The sequence below is a fragment of the Carcharhinus amblyrhynchos genome, chromosome 23 (genome assembly GCF_965287045.1).
Source record: "Carcharhinus amblyrhynchos chromosome 23, sCarAmb.v2.hapA, whole genome shotgun sequence".
Classification (NCBI taxonomy): domain Eukaryota; kingdom Metazoa; phylum Chordata; class Chondrichthyes; order Carcharhiniformes; family Carcharhinidae; genus Carcharhinus; species Carcharhinus amblyrhynchos.
The window spans coordinates 2,590,143-2,604,191 of NC_137346.1; the positions used below are offsets into that span (position 1 = coordinate 2,590,143).

At 48.9% G+C, this 14,049-nt stretch overlaps 1 protein-coding gene across 1 annotated transcript in view; it reads right to left on the minus strand.

Moving 5' to 3' along the window:
• The window catches only part of unc119a1 (unc-119 lipid binding chaperone a1), a 38,028-nt gene that overhangs the window by 7,078 nt on the left and 16,901 nt on the right, over positions 1 to 14,049 (minus strand). The window contains exons 2-3 of the mRNA XM_080210770.1: positions 4,015 to 4,128; positions 2,397 to 2,499 (exon numbers count right to left, since the gene is read on the minus strand). Coding sequence (XP_080066896.1) covers positions 2,397 to 2,499; positions 4,015 to 4,128 — 217 coding nt within the window. The remainder of the gene's footprint in view (positions 1 to 2,396; positions 2,500 to 4,014; positions 4,129 to 14,049) is intronic.

Sequence of the window (14,049 nt, forward strand, 5' to 3'; positions counted from 1 at the left end):
CTCACAGTTCAGTTTGGCCTCTGCTCAGTGGTGTTCAGAAGAATGTGAGATGATCTTATTGAAGTTCAAGTTTCTGAGGAACCAGTGCTGGGAGGATGCTTCCCCTTGTGGATGTATCCAGAATGAATGGGCTCTGATTAAAGGTAAAGTGTTTCCATCCCTTGGGAATTCAGTCAAGCAGTAGGGACTGTTCAGGGAGGAGTTAGATTTTTAATTGAGAAAGGATGCTAAATGATGGGATTGTGTTCACGATCAGACTGGCAAAGGTTTTACTGAATGGAGGACAAGGTTCCAGATCCCAGTGACTCCTTCACCTATTCCCTGTCTCCTGCAGGTGGACTTTACACCAAGGTCTGATCTACCCTGTCAGGTGGAGGTAAGCAATCTCTCAGCAAAATGAGATTTCCTGCTCACTGTCGCATCGTTGTTTGTGGGATCTTTCTGTGCACTGACCTGCACAGAGGTTGCAGAGTTTCCTCCATAACAACAGGGACCACACTTCAGAAGGATTCTATTGGCTGTAAATGCCACGGGACTTGCTCAGGTCAACAAAGGTGTTAAAGAAATGGACGTCTTCCTTAACTTTGGAATAATAACAGATTAGATGCTATCGGTTTGAGATACACACAGCAGGTTTAGCCGTATCTCAGCCACCCCACCCCCCCGTACTTCCCCCCACCAACCCAAAAGGCTCTGAGGAACATCATACAGTCAGCATGGGAACCTGGGAATCCCCTGCCCCACTCCGTGGGGGAATGTCCCTCCCCCTCCCCCAGCCCGTGTGGGAACACCCCCCCTCCCCCAGTCCGTGTGGGAACACCCCCCTCCCCCAGTCCGTGTGGGAACACCCCCCTCCCCCAGCCCGTGTGGGAACACCGCCCCCCCCCAGTCCGTGTGGGAACACCCCCCCCTCCCCCAGTCCGTGTGGGAACACCCCCCTCCCCCAGTCCGTGTGGGAACACCCCCCCCCCAGTCCGTGTGGGAACACCCCCCTCCCCCAGTCCGTGTGGGAACACCCCCCTCCCCCAGCCCGTGTGGGAACACCCCCCTCCCCCAGCCCGTGTGGGAACACCCCCCTCCCCCAGCCCGTGTGGGAACACCCCCCTCCCCCAGCCCGTGTGGGAACACCCCCCTCCCCCAGTCCGTGTGGGAACACCCCCCTCCCCCAGCCCGTGTGGGAACACCCCCCTCCCCCAGCCCGTGTGGGAACACCCCCCTCCCCCAGTCCGTGTGGGAACACCCCCCTCCCCCAGCCCGTGTGGGAACACCCCCCTCCCCCAGCCCGTGTGGGAACACCCCCCTCCCCCAGCCCGTGTGGGAACACCCCCCTCCCCCAGTCCGTGTGGGAACACCCCCCTCCCCCAGCCCGTGTGGGAACACCCCCCTCCCCCAGCCCGTGTGGGAACACCCCCCTCCCCCAGTCCGTGTGGGAACACCCCCCTCCCCCAGCCCGTGTGGGAACACCCCCCTCCCCCAGCCCGTGTGGGAACACCCCCCTCCCCCAGCCCGTGTGGGAACACCCCCCCTCCCCCAGTCCGTGTGGGAACACCCCCCCCCCCCCAAGTCCATATGGGAACACCCCCCCCTCCCCCAGTCCGTGTGGGAACACCCCTCTCCCCCAGCCCATTTGGGAACACTGCTACTCCCCCAGCCCGTGTGGGAAAACCCCGCCCCTCAGTCCGTGTGGGAACACCCCCCTCCCCCAGTCCGTGTGGGAACACCCCCCCCTCCCCCAGTCCGTGTGGGAACACCCCCCCTCCCCCAGTCTGTGTGGGAACACCCCCCTCCCCCAGTCTGTGTGGGAACACCCCCCCTCCCCCAGTCTGTGTGGGAACACCCCTCCCCCCCAGTCTGTGTGGGAACACCCCCCCTCCCCCAGTCCGTGTGGGAACGCCCCCCCTCCCCCAGTCTGTGTGGGAACACCCCCCCCTCCCCCAGTCCGTGTGGGAACACCCCCCCTCCCCCAGTCTGTGTGGGAACACCCCCCCTCCCCCAGTCTGTGAGGGAACACCCCTCCCCCCCAGCCCATTTGGGAACACTGCTACTCCCCCAGTCCGTGTGGGAAAACCCCGCCCCTCAGTCCGTGTGGGAACGCCCCCCCTCCCCCAGTCCGTGTGGGAACACCCCCCCTCCCCCAGTCCGTGTGGGAACACCCCCCCTCCCCCAGTCTGTGTGGGAACACCCCCCTCCCCCAGTCCGTGTGGGAACGCCCCCCCTCCCCCAGTCCGTGTGGGAACACCCCCCCTCCCCCAGTCCGTGTGGGAACACCCCCCTCCCCCAGTCCATGTGGGAACACCCCCCCTCCCCCAGTCCATGTGGGAATGCCCCTCCCCCAATGCGTGAGAACACCACCCCCTCCCCCACCCCCGTGCTCCTTCCAGACTCTCAGAACTCACGTGGCACCAACTTGGCGCAGGCGGAGGAAGGCCGGGGTGAACTGGTAGCGCACAAACCGACCAGCATTGGCATCCACCTCTCTCTTATCACCCTGATCACGCTCTGTAACAGAAAGACTCCCAAATCAACTGAAAACAGCTCAGTACACAGAGACAACATGAAAAGAGAGAGGGAGAGAGAGAGAGAGAGAGAGAGAGAGACAGAGACAGAGAGACAGAGAGAGAGAGAGACAAAAAGAGACATTGAAAGAGACAGAGAGAAACAGAGAGGCAGAGAAAGTGAGAGAGTGAGACAAACAGAGAGAGACAGACAGACGGAGACAGAGAGGAGGAGGGAATCCTGGAATTCCTACAGTGCAGAAGGAGGCTATTTGGCCCATCAAGTCTGTACCACCTCTCTGGCAGAGGATCCCACCCACGCCCTTTCCAGTAACGCCACGTATTTACCCCACTAATCCCCCCTAACCTGCATGTCTTTGGATGGTGGGAGGAAACCGGAGCACCCGGAGGAAACCCACGCAGACACGGGGAGAACATGCAGACTCCACACAGGCAGTGATCCGAGCTGGGAATCGAACCGGGTCCCTGGCGCTGTGAGGCAGCAGGTTGAGCTATGAGGAGAGGCTGAATAAACTAGGCTTGTACTCGTTAGAGTTTAGAAGAATGAGGGGAGATCTCATTGAGACGTATAAGATGATGAATGGGATGGATAGGATAGAGGTGGAGAGACTCTTCCCGCTCAAAAAAGACAGTAGGACTAGGGGGCACAGCCTCAAGATAAAGGGGGGGCGGTTTAGAACGGAGTTGAGGAGGAACTTCTTCACTCAAAGGGTGGTGAATCTCTGGAATTCTCTGCCCGTTGAAGTGGTGGAGGCTGCCTCGCTAAATATTTTTAAGAAGCGGGTTGATGGGTTTTTGATAAGAGAGGGGATTAAGGGTTATGGGGAGAGGGCGGGAAAGTGGAACTGAGCCACGACAGATCAGCCATGATCTTATTGAATGGCGGGGCAGGCTCGAAGGGCCAGATGGCCTACTCCTGCTCCTATTTCTTATGTTCTTATGTTCTAACCACTGTGCCACCGTACCAGCACTGGGAGGAGGACAGGATGGGAGAGAGGGAGGGGGATGGGGAGAGGGAGAGGGGGAGGGAAATGGGGAGAGGGGGAAGGGTACGGGGAGAGAGAGGGGGGTATGGGGAGAGAGGGAGGGAGATGGGGAGGGAGGGAGATGGGGAGAGATGGAGGGGGATGGGGAGGGGGATGGGGAGAGAGGCAGGGGTACGGGGAGAGAGGGTGGGGTATGGGGAGAGAGGGAGGGAGATGGAGAGGGAGGGGGATAGGGAGAGGTGGAGGGGGATGGGGAGAGAGGGAGGTGGATAGGGAGGGAGAGAGATGGTATTGCGTCTTGCTAATCAGTTGTGAACCAGTTTTAATGAACTGCAAACACTAGGAAAGTGATCATTAACGGACAGGATGCATCCCCAGCCCCGAGCTTTCCCACTTGCTCATCTGCCCACGTCATCCCCAGGTACATCAAATATCCCATTACTCCGATACCCAATGAGCCCTCGATGGGATTAGTGTAAAGAGCTGACTGGTGGGATCTCTGTTTGACTCACCTGAGGCAGGCGGTTTGGTAATTTCAAATAAGATGGCCCCAGACTCCATGTCACGAATCTTGAACCTTGTAAAATCGATATGGTAAACGTTATCCTCGGGAGCACACAAATAATCTGGGGGCAAATAAACAGAAATTATTCAGTTACATCATAACCCAAGAGGAAGAAACAAAGCGAAAGCACAAGTGCAGGCAGAGTTAAAGCCAAAGCCCCAACTCCACACATTCTCCAACACCCTCAAGTTGCTCTCATCCAACATCCTGGGCCCTCACTCTTCAAGGCCCCTTTGCCCCAAACCCCCTCTTCTCAAAGTCCCGTCACCCCGAGTACCCGCTCCTCAAGGTCCCATCACCTGGAACCTCCTCTTCCCATGTTTTTTCACCCACATGTGATGGACTGTGCCTTTAAGAAATGCATTTTAATTTTTTTTTGCAGGATGTTTTGTCAGTACTGTATTGTCTGTAGCCAGTGTCCTTTATTGTTACTGAGGCAGTACAATTGATACCGTGTTGATTTTAATCTGAACTAATGCAGTTTTCTGCGGTTTGAATGTTTGCCTGGGATTGCAGAGTAGAGCTTGATTTGGGATCATTGACAAGTTAGGTGATATGCAGCCAGTTTTGCCGTATGGAAATGGTGCCGACTGTTTTAGCGTTGAAGCTTCTCATCGTCCTGTGGTAGACACTGCCTACCTCTCCATGGAAACAGATAGAACTGAACCACCTGAGCCTGAAGAGGTGCCGGTCGCTGTGATTCCTGTGGGAGTGTCCCAGACAGGGCAGTTACACTGCTCCACAAGATTCAGAAACCCCTGAAAGATTACATTTTAATTGGTTAAATCATGTACTAAATATCTAATTATCTTGGAGTGTGTAAATTGAGCATTGAGATTTGTAAATAAGGACTTAGAGGGGGAGGGATGTGGCGATTTGTCGTTTTTGAGGATCAGTCTGCAGAGTAAGGCTCACATGACCCAGGGAGCCAGTCAGGGAGCAGGGTCAATCATTCTCCAAACACAGTACGGTGTGTCATCCATCATTATACACAGTCAATAAGAAAGTCAATCAGGAGGCTGTCTCTTTCTCTTTGGTTGTAGACAATGTTCTGGAATTTAGCTGTCCTGGATCCTAGACGTATGACTGGAACTTCAACAGACACTTTGTCTCTTGGAAGCAATTCTGTATCATTCTCACTCGATATAATAACATAAAAATAATAATCAGGCAACTTAGATTCAACAAATCTCCCGTGGTAGTGTTCACAACACCAGGAACTAAAGAAATTGGTGTTTCTGGAGATGATTCAGAGAGATCATTTTGAGATGATAAAATTGGTCAGCATGGCGTCACCAAACCAGCTCATCGTCAGTTTGAACTGTGTCAGAAATTTTGCAACATCATCTACCTGCAAAGGTTTTCATGATGCTTTAGGGCACTCCCTAGGGTTAAAGGAGACAATGATAGCGTATTTCATATTCTTGCACCGTGGACAGCTTGGTGGCACAGTGGTTAGTACTGTTGCTTCACACTACCAAGAACCCGGATTTAATTCCGGCCTCAGGTCACTGTCTGTGTAGAGTTTTCCCCTGTGTCTGCATGGGTTTCCTCCGTCCTCCCACAGTCCAAAGACATATCAGTTAGGTGGATTTGCCATACTAAATTGCCCCTTAATGTTGCAAGATGTATAGATTAGATGGAGTGGCCATGGTAGATTGTGGGGTTACGGGGATAGGATGGGGGAGACAGGCAGGATAAGATATTCAGTCAGTCGATGCAGACTTGATGGGCCGAATGGACTCATTGTGGACTTGGGATTCTATGACAAGATTGACACTGTCCCACATTTTCATCAATCCACTCCACTCTATATTAGTCATGATGTAACCTTTTAATGGAACAATCTCTTTATCTTCCCCAACCATGATCTCCCAAGTAGACTGAAAAATTATCACGGACCATATGGAGAGGCAACTCTGTTTTTTGTCCACTCAGCTCCACGTTGATCATGATATAACCTCTTAATGGCACAATCATTTATATATCTTTAAAATCTCATCAGCTGGTTTTAAAGGAAGATGCTTCAGTTTTTGTTGGTGTGTAGTCTCAGGAATTAAAGATACACCAGTACCAGATTCAACCTCCATCCTAATGGGTTGTCCTGTAACATGCTGTTGCTGTTTTGACTTCTTCTGGGTAGTTCCCAACTTGTGGATCTTCATTCCTGCACCAAATTGTGAAGCCTCTTTAGCAACCAGTTCCATTGACAGTGCGATTTCCACAGCTGTCTTTAAGATCAAAGCATTTTCAGTGAGCAATTGTCTTTGGATAGCCTCATTTTGGGGACCACAAACCAGACAATCTTAAAGAGAATCTCTTAATAACTCGCCAAATCTACAATGTCAGCCTTTTAAAAGTTGCCACAAACCAAGCAATGTTTTCACCTTCCACTTGATTCCTTCAGTGGAACCTGAACCGATCTGTGATGATCAGGGGCTTTGGGGAGTAATGTTCTTCAAGGATCTTTGTCAAGTTATCGCAGGTTTTGGGTTCCTAGCTTTGTTGGATGGACCAAACTCCAGAGCAAATTGAAGGTTTTAATTCCTACTGTACCGAGAATAACTGGTATGAGCAACTAGTTTGAAATTTTATTCACTTGTACTGAGGAGAGACCTGATAGAGGTCTACAAAATTATGAGAGGCACAGACAGGGTGGATAGTCAGAGGCTTTTTCCCAGGGCGTAAGTGTCAATTACAAGAAGACACAGGATCAGGGTAAGGGAGGAGGGGAAGTTTAAGGGAGATGTGTGGAGGAAGTGCAGGGTGGGGTAGGTGCCTGGAACGTGCTGCCAGATGTTGTGGTGGAAGCAGGGGCATTAGCAACATTTAAGAGATATCTGGATGGGTACATGAATAAGGAGGGAAAAGGAGAATACAGACTGAGTAAGGGCAGAAAGTTTTTTTTACTTTAGTTACGGCATCATGATTGGCATAGGCTTGGAGGGCCGAATGGCCTGTACCTGTGCTGTACTTTTCTTTGTCCTTGTTCTACTGAAAATGCTCTACATTGGAACTCCATAATCCAGTATCTTCACTGAAAGGACCTGGATTCCAACTGATCCATCGTTTCTCTTGCACGGACTGCTCAGTATATTATTTTTTAAGACTGTCTTCCCAGGGCCTGTTTTACTCTGGATACTTGATGAATTTGTTTTTTTTCTAAATCAGGCCCCAGCCATACAGCAAAGCAGTCACTCTTTCCAAACATGCCAGATACTGCCTGAAATCTCACTCTTCTTTGATTGGAAAAATGGCCCTTCTTTTAAAACCACTCAGTCAGCTTTTTCTGACTTCCTTCCTTCACTGGTCCTTCAATCTTTAATCTAGTTGTTGCTTTTCCCCAGTCTCCTAATATTCAAAGTGTGAGGCCCTACGTTGATTTTCTTTCCTCTAATTAGGATCTTTTCTCGATGCTCCTGATGAAACAAAGTCCTGCTTGTTGTCAATTTTCTTTTAGTAATGTTCTAACTATGTTAGTTGTTGTGGGTTTTAATTAAGAAAAGGATGTGGTTTGCACATCTCGACACAAACTAACAGATTTATTGAAAGCGATGTTCTCTGCACTGCAGAGTACAAACTGAAAGTAGAACAGCAACCTTGATGAAGTTTGTTAATGTGCATCATTACAGCCATTCAATTAGACCATGGCTCAACTGTACCTCATCTCCATCTCTCTTCCATCTCCTGTGATATGAATCTATTCACCTCAATCTGAAAAGCTCCAATAGATCCACAGAATCTTGGAGGAGGGAGTTCCAGATGTCCATGATGCTCGTTGGGTAGAGATGCTTCCTGACATCAACTCCAACAACATTGTAAATATCTCAATCAGATCACCCTTAATCTTCTAAACTTGAGTGAATACAATCTGTTTGACTTGATTTATTATTGTCACATGTATTGACATACAGTGAAAAGTATTGTTTCTTGCACAAAACATACCGTTCATAGAGACAGAAACGAGAGAGTGCAGAATGTAGGGTTACAGTCATAGCTAGGATGTAGAAAAAGATCAACTTAATGCAAGGTAAGTCCATTCAAAAGTCTGACAGCAGCAGGGAAGAAGCTGTTTTTGAGTCAGTTCGTATGTGACCTCAGACTTTTGTATCTTTTACCTGATAAAAGAAGGTGGAAGAGAGAATGTCCGGGGTGGGTGGGGTCCTTAATTATGCTGGCTGCTTTGTCGAGGCAGCGGGAAGTGTAGACAGAGTCAATGGATGGGAGGCTGGTTTGCGAGATGGATTGGGCTACATTCACGAGTTTTTGTAGTTCCTTGCAGTCTTGGGCAGAGCAGGAGCCCATACCAAGCTGTGATACAACCAGAAAGAATGCTTTCTATGGTGCAGCTGTAAAAGTTGGTGAGAGTTATAGCTGATATGCCAAATTTCCTTAGTTTTCTGAGAAAGTAGAGGCGTTGATGAGCTTTCTTAACTATAGTGTCAGCATGGGGGGACCAGGACAGGATGTTGGTGATCTGGATGCCTTAAAACTTGGAGCGTTCGACCCTTTCTACTTCTTCCCCATTGATGTAGACAGGAGCATGTTCTACTTTACGCTTCCTGAAGTCAATGACAATCTCCTTCGTTTTGTTGACACAGAGAGAGATTATTGTTGCTGCACCAGTTCACCAGATTCTCTATCTCATCCCTGTACTCTGTCTCATCATTGTTTCAGATCCGACCAACTACAGTGGTATCGTCAGCAAACTTGAATATTGAACTGGAGGGGAATTTGGCCACACAGATGTATAAGGAATACAGCAGAGGGTGAAGAACACAGCCTTGTGGGGCACCGGTGTTGAGGATGAGGTGGAGGAGATGTTGTTGTTTATCCTTACTGATTGTGGTTTGTAGATTAGGAAGTTCAGGATCCAGTCGCAGAGGGAGGTGTTGAGGCCCAAGTCATGGAGTTTGTAGGTGGGCTTCATGGGAATAATAGTTAAACCTGTTAAATTAATGCTTTTAGCCCCCAGATCAGAACCTGCTTTACCCTGTCCAAGCTCAATTCATTCCCCTTGATGGTGGTTGCCAGAGCAGATCACCACATTCTGGTTTGTGTCTCAAAGCATTTGAAAGGCACTGTATGGATAAAAATTGTTGTGGTGTCACTGGGGAGGATGACAGAGAGCACAGGGCTGCAGACACTAAAACCATACACCATGACTGTGTCAAACTGCCATAATATTCCCAGTCCCTGAAGCAACTGTGTGTGAAGTTTGAGATTGAGAAGTATACATTATTGCTGAGGGTTAGAATTAAAGAGTGTGGGTTGTGTAACCATGGATAAACGTGCTGATCAATTAGCCAGGTTTCTAAGCTCCAGTTGTCTACAATATTTCAAGAGGTGGATTTCAGGCTTGTGCCAAATCATCCCAGAGAGGCTAAAGAATCACAACCATAAGAACATAAGAAATAGGAGCAGGAGTAGGCCATCTAGCCCCTCGAGCCTGCCCCACCATTCAATAAGATCATGGCTGATCTGTCGTGGCTCAGTTCCACTTTCCCGCCCTCTCCCTATAACCCTTAATCCCCTCTCTTATCAAAAACCCATCAACCCGCATCTTAAAAATATTTAGCGAGGCAGCCTCCACCACTTCAACGGGCAGAGAATTCCAGAGATTCACCACCCTTTGAGTGAAGAAGTTCCTCCTCAACTCCGTTCTAAACCGCCCCCCTTTTATCTTGAGGCTGTGCCCCCTAGTCCTACTGTCTTTTTTGAGCGGGAAGAGTCTCTCCACCTCTATCCTATCCATCCCATTCATCATCTTATACGTCTCAATGAGATCTCCCCTCATTCTTCTAAACTCTAACGAGTACAAGCCCAGTTTATTCAGCCTCTCCTCATAGCTCAACCCCCTCAACTCCGGCATCAGCCTAGTAAACCTCCTCTGCACTCCCTCCAAGGCCATTAAAACAGATACACACACACAGACACACTCCCCCTTTGCACAGATATACATTCCTCCATCAGACAGACACACAGACACTCCCCCATCAGACACAGACACTCCCTTATCTCTCTCTCTCACACACACACACAGAATCTGCTGAAATGGTGCAATGACAATAATCTCTCCCTCAATGTCAGTAAAACGAAGGAGATTGTCATTGACTTCAGGAAGCGTAATGGAGGACATGCTCCTGCCTACATCAGGTTGAAGTGGAAATGGTCGAGATCTTCAAGTTTCTAGGTGTTCAGATCATCAACAATCTGTCCTAGTCCGTCCAAGGCACACTATAGTTAAGAAAGCCCGCCAGCACCTCTACTTTCTTAGTTGGTGAAGGAAATTCTGCATGCCTACAATACGACTCTCACTAATTTTTAGTAAGCATCCTATCTGGATTTATCTCAGCTTGGTTTGGTTCCTGCTCTGACCAAAGACCAAAGAAAACTACAGCACAGGAACAGGCCTGCACCGACCACACTGCCCAACTGAACTAAAACCTCTACTCTTCCGGGGACCATATCCCTCTATTCCAATTATTTTCATGTATTTGTCCAGATGCCGTTTAAAACTCACTATTGTATCTGCTTCCATTACCTCCCCCAGCAGCACGTTCCAGGCACCCACCACCCTCTGTGTAAAAAACGTGCCTTGTACATCTCCTTTAAACCTCACCCTTCGCACCTTAAACCTGTGCCCCCTAGTAACTGACTCTTACACTCTGGGAAAAAGCTTCTGACTATCCACTCTGTCCATGCCCGTCATAATCTTGTAGACTTTTAGCAGGTCGCCCCTCAACCTCTGTCCAAGGCCACAAGAAACAAAAAGGGTTGTGAACATAGTCCAATCCATCACACAAACCAACCTCCCATCCTTTGACTCTGTCTAAACTTCCTGCTGCCTCAGAAAAGCAGTCAGCATAATCAATGATCCCACGCACCCAGCATATACACTTTTCCATCTTTTTCCATTGGGAAAAAGATACCAAAGTCTGAAAACAGGTTCTAACTGACTCAAGAGCAGCTTCTTCCTTGCTGCCATCAGGCTTTTGAATGGTCCTATCATATATTAAGCTGATCTTTTTCTTCATCAAACCTATAGCTGCAACACTATATTCTGCACCTTCTTTCCTTCTCCCCAACGTACTCTATGAATGTTGTGCTTTGTCTTATAGTGTGCAAGAAACAATACTTTTAATTGTATACTAATAGATGTGACAATAAGAAAACAAATCTCACGCACACACCCCCATACAGACACTGACACACACACACCCCCATACAGACACTGACGTACACACACACCCATAGACACTAACATACACCACCCCCATACAGACACTGACACACACACACACATACACCCACCCTCATATAGACACGCACACACATACACACACCCATATAGATACTGAAACACAGACACATATATAGACACTGAAACACACACAACCCCCCATATGGACACTGACTCACACACACTCCCATATGGACACTGACACACACATACACAGAACTGTCCAGAATGGTGGGTGCATCCTTGTGCCTGTTTAATAATGTTCTCCAGCAAAAGCTATACATCCGGAATTTACACTGTGGCATTTCATTATTTGGAGAGGAAATAGGAGCTGTGTGTGTCCAAGTATGAAGACAGGAAGTCTGATTTCACATCACGTGTCCTGCATTGAGTTTCTGCTTCAATTGGAATGCCGAGCAGATTGCGAGGCGATAATGAGATTGCTGAGTGGTTTAAGCTGGTGCTGCAGTGTGGCTGTCCCGTAAGGATAAATAACACCCGCCCCCCCAACCCCGATCTCCTGCCGTTGACACTGTGTCCTTTTAATTTCACCAGACTGAGGCTAACGGTACCAACAAAACAGGAAAAGTTTGCATTTCGATAGCACCTTTCATGAACTCAGGGCACCAATGGTTTTTTTCTAAATTATTCACTGTTGTAATGTAGGAAATGCAGCAGTTAATTTGTGAACAGCAAGATCCCACAAACAGCAATGAGATTGTTAACCTGACCATCTGCTCCAATAATCCTCCTTATTTGAGGAATGATGGAAATGTACTGAAGGCGAGTGGTTCAGAGGAGGTTTACTAGATTGCTAACAGGAATGCGTAGGTTGTCTTGTGACGAAAGGTCATCCGGATCCGAAATGTTGGCTCTATCCTCTCTCAACTGACACCGTCAGACCTGCTGAGATTTTCCAGCATTTTTTGTCTTTGCTTCAGATTCCAGCCTCTCCTGTAGCAGTATTTTGTCTTTATTTTAGTATAAAGGATGTTTCCTCTTGTGGGTGAGTACAGACCTGGGAGCACTGTTATCAGGACAGAGGTGAGGAAAAACAATTCTCTGAGGGTTGTGCGACTCTCCACCTCAGAAGGCAGTTGAGGCGGTGTCAGTGAATATTGTTAAGGACAGATTTCCCTGCCTAACAAGAATCCAAGGTGAGCCATGATCTCACTGAATGGTGGACAATGTTTGAGAGGTCGAATGGCCTACTCCTCTTCCTATTTCCTATGCTTGGAAGATGCTGTCAAGTACGCTCTGTCCTGTTCTTCTCTCAGTGGCAGCAGTGATATATCCAGCTGACAGCAGCGATTATTGCAGGTCAGAAACACAGTCCTATCCGTCTCCCTCTCTGACTAACAACTTTCCAGATTCTCCTCCATAAGGAACAGGAAGAGGCCATTCAGCCCCACAAGCTTACACCTCCATCCAATCAGATCTTGACTGAACGATAACAACTTTGTTCCTTACCTTTGCTTCCGAAGACAGTGGCATTGTAGTAATATTACTGGACTATAATCCAGAGACCTAATGTAGTGTTCTGGGGACACTGGATTTGAATCCCACCATGGAAGATGGTGAAAGGTGAAATCAATCAAAAAAAATCTGGAATTAAAAGTCTAACTATAACTCCATAGTCGATTGTTGTACAAGCCATCTGGTTCATTACTGTATTTAGGGAAGAAAATCTGCCATCCTTACCCAGTCTGGCCTACATGCGACCCACAGTGATAAAGAATCCTAACAGTGCAGAAGGAGGCCATTCAGGCATCAAGTCTGCACCAACTCTCCGAAAGGCCCATCCCCTGCCTCACCCCCTATAACTCCATGTATTTGTCCCACTAATCCATCTAACTGACACATCTTTGGACTGGGACTAAACCAGAGGAAACCCATGAAGACATGGGGAGAACATGCAGACTCCACATACACCTGGAATCAGTTCATTGAACCTTCCTTTGTTAATGGGGAGACTACACCTGTACATAGTGCTCCAATGCACTGTATAATTGCAGCAAGATTTCCTTACTTTTACATTCCATCCCACTGGGCCACGGACTCCCACAGAGATCCAGTTCTGAATGATAGAAAGAAAACAAACTCAAATGAAGACAGCGGCTTCTGGGGGTCACTGTTCTGGGATCGAGGCGAATGTCAGCCTGGCCTGAAATCATAACCTGCCCATTGAAATTCCAAGACACCACCAGAACATAACGTTCCAATTCACTCTTCAGCTTTTCCAGATATGATTCTCCAAGACAGTGGAGCATCACTCTGCAGACTCTCAGCAACTTACATCATTTCCCTCCCTAGTTCCGGTTCCTCACACCAACACGAGCTTTGGAAACTCTTTCCCCCAGTTTTATCTCAACATATTACACATTACCCTCAACCTCACTGTGATACAGCCATCAACAGTGTGGCACTTCCTCAGTACCGACCCTCTGACAGTGCGGCACTCCCTCAGTACTGACCCTCTGACAGTGCGGCGCTCCCTCAGCACTGACCCTCTGACAGTGTGGCACTCCCTCAGTACTGACCCTCTGACAGTGCGGCACTCCCTCAGTACTGACCCTCTGACAGTGCGGCACTCCCTCAGTACTGACCCTCTGACAGTGCGGCGCTCCCTCGGCACTGACCCTCTGACAGTGTGGCACTCCCTCAGTACTGACCCTCTGACAGTGCGGCGCTCCCTCAGCACTGACCCTCTGACAGTGTGGCACTCCCTCAGTACTGACC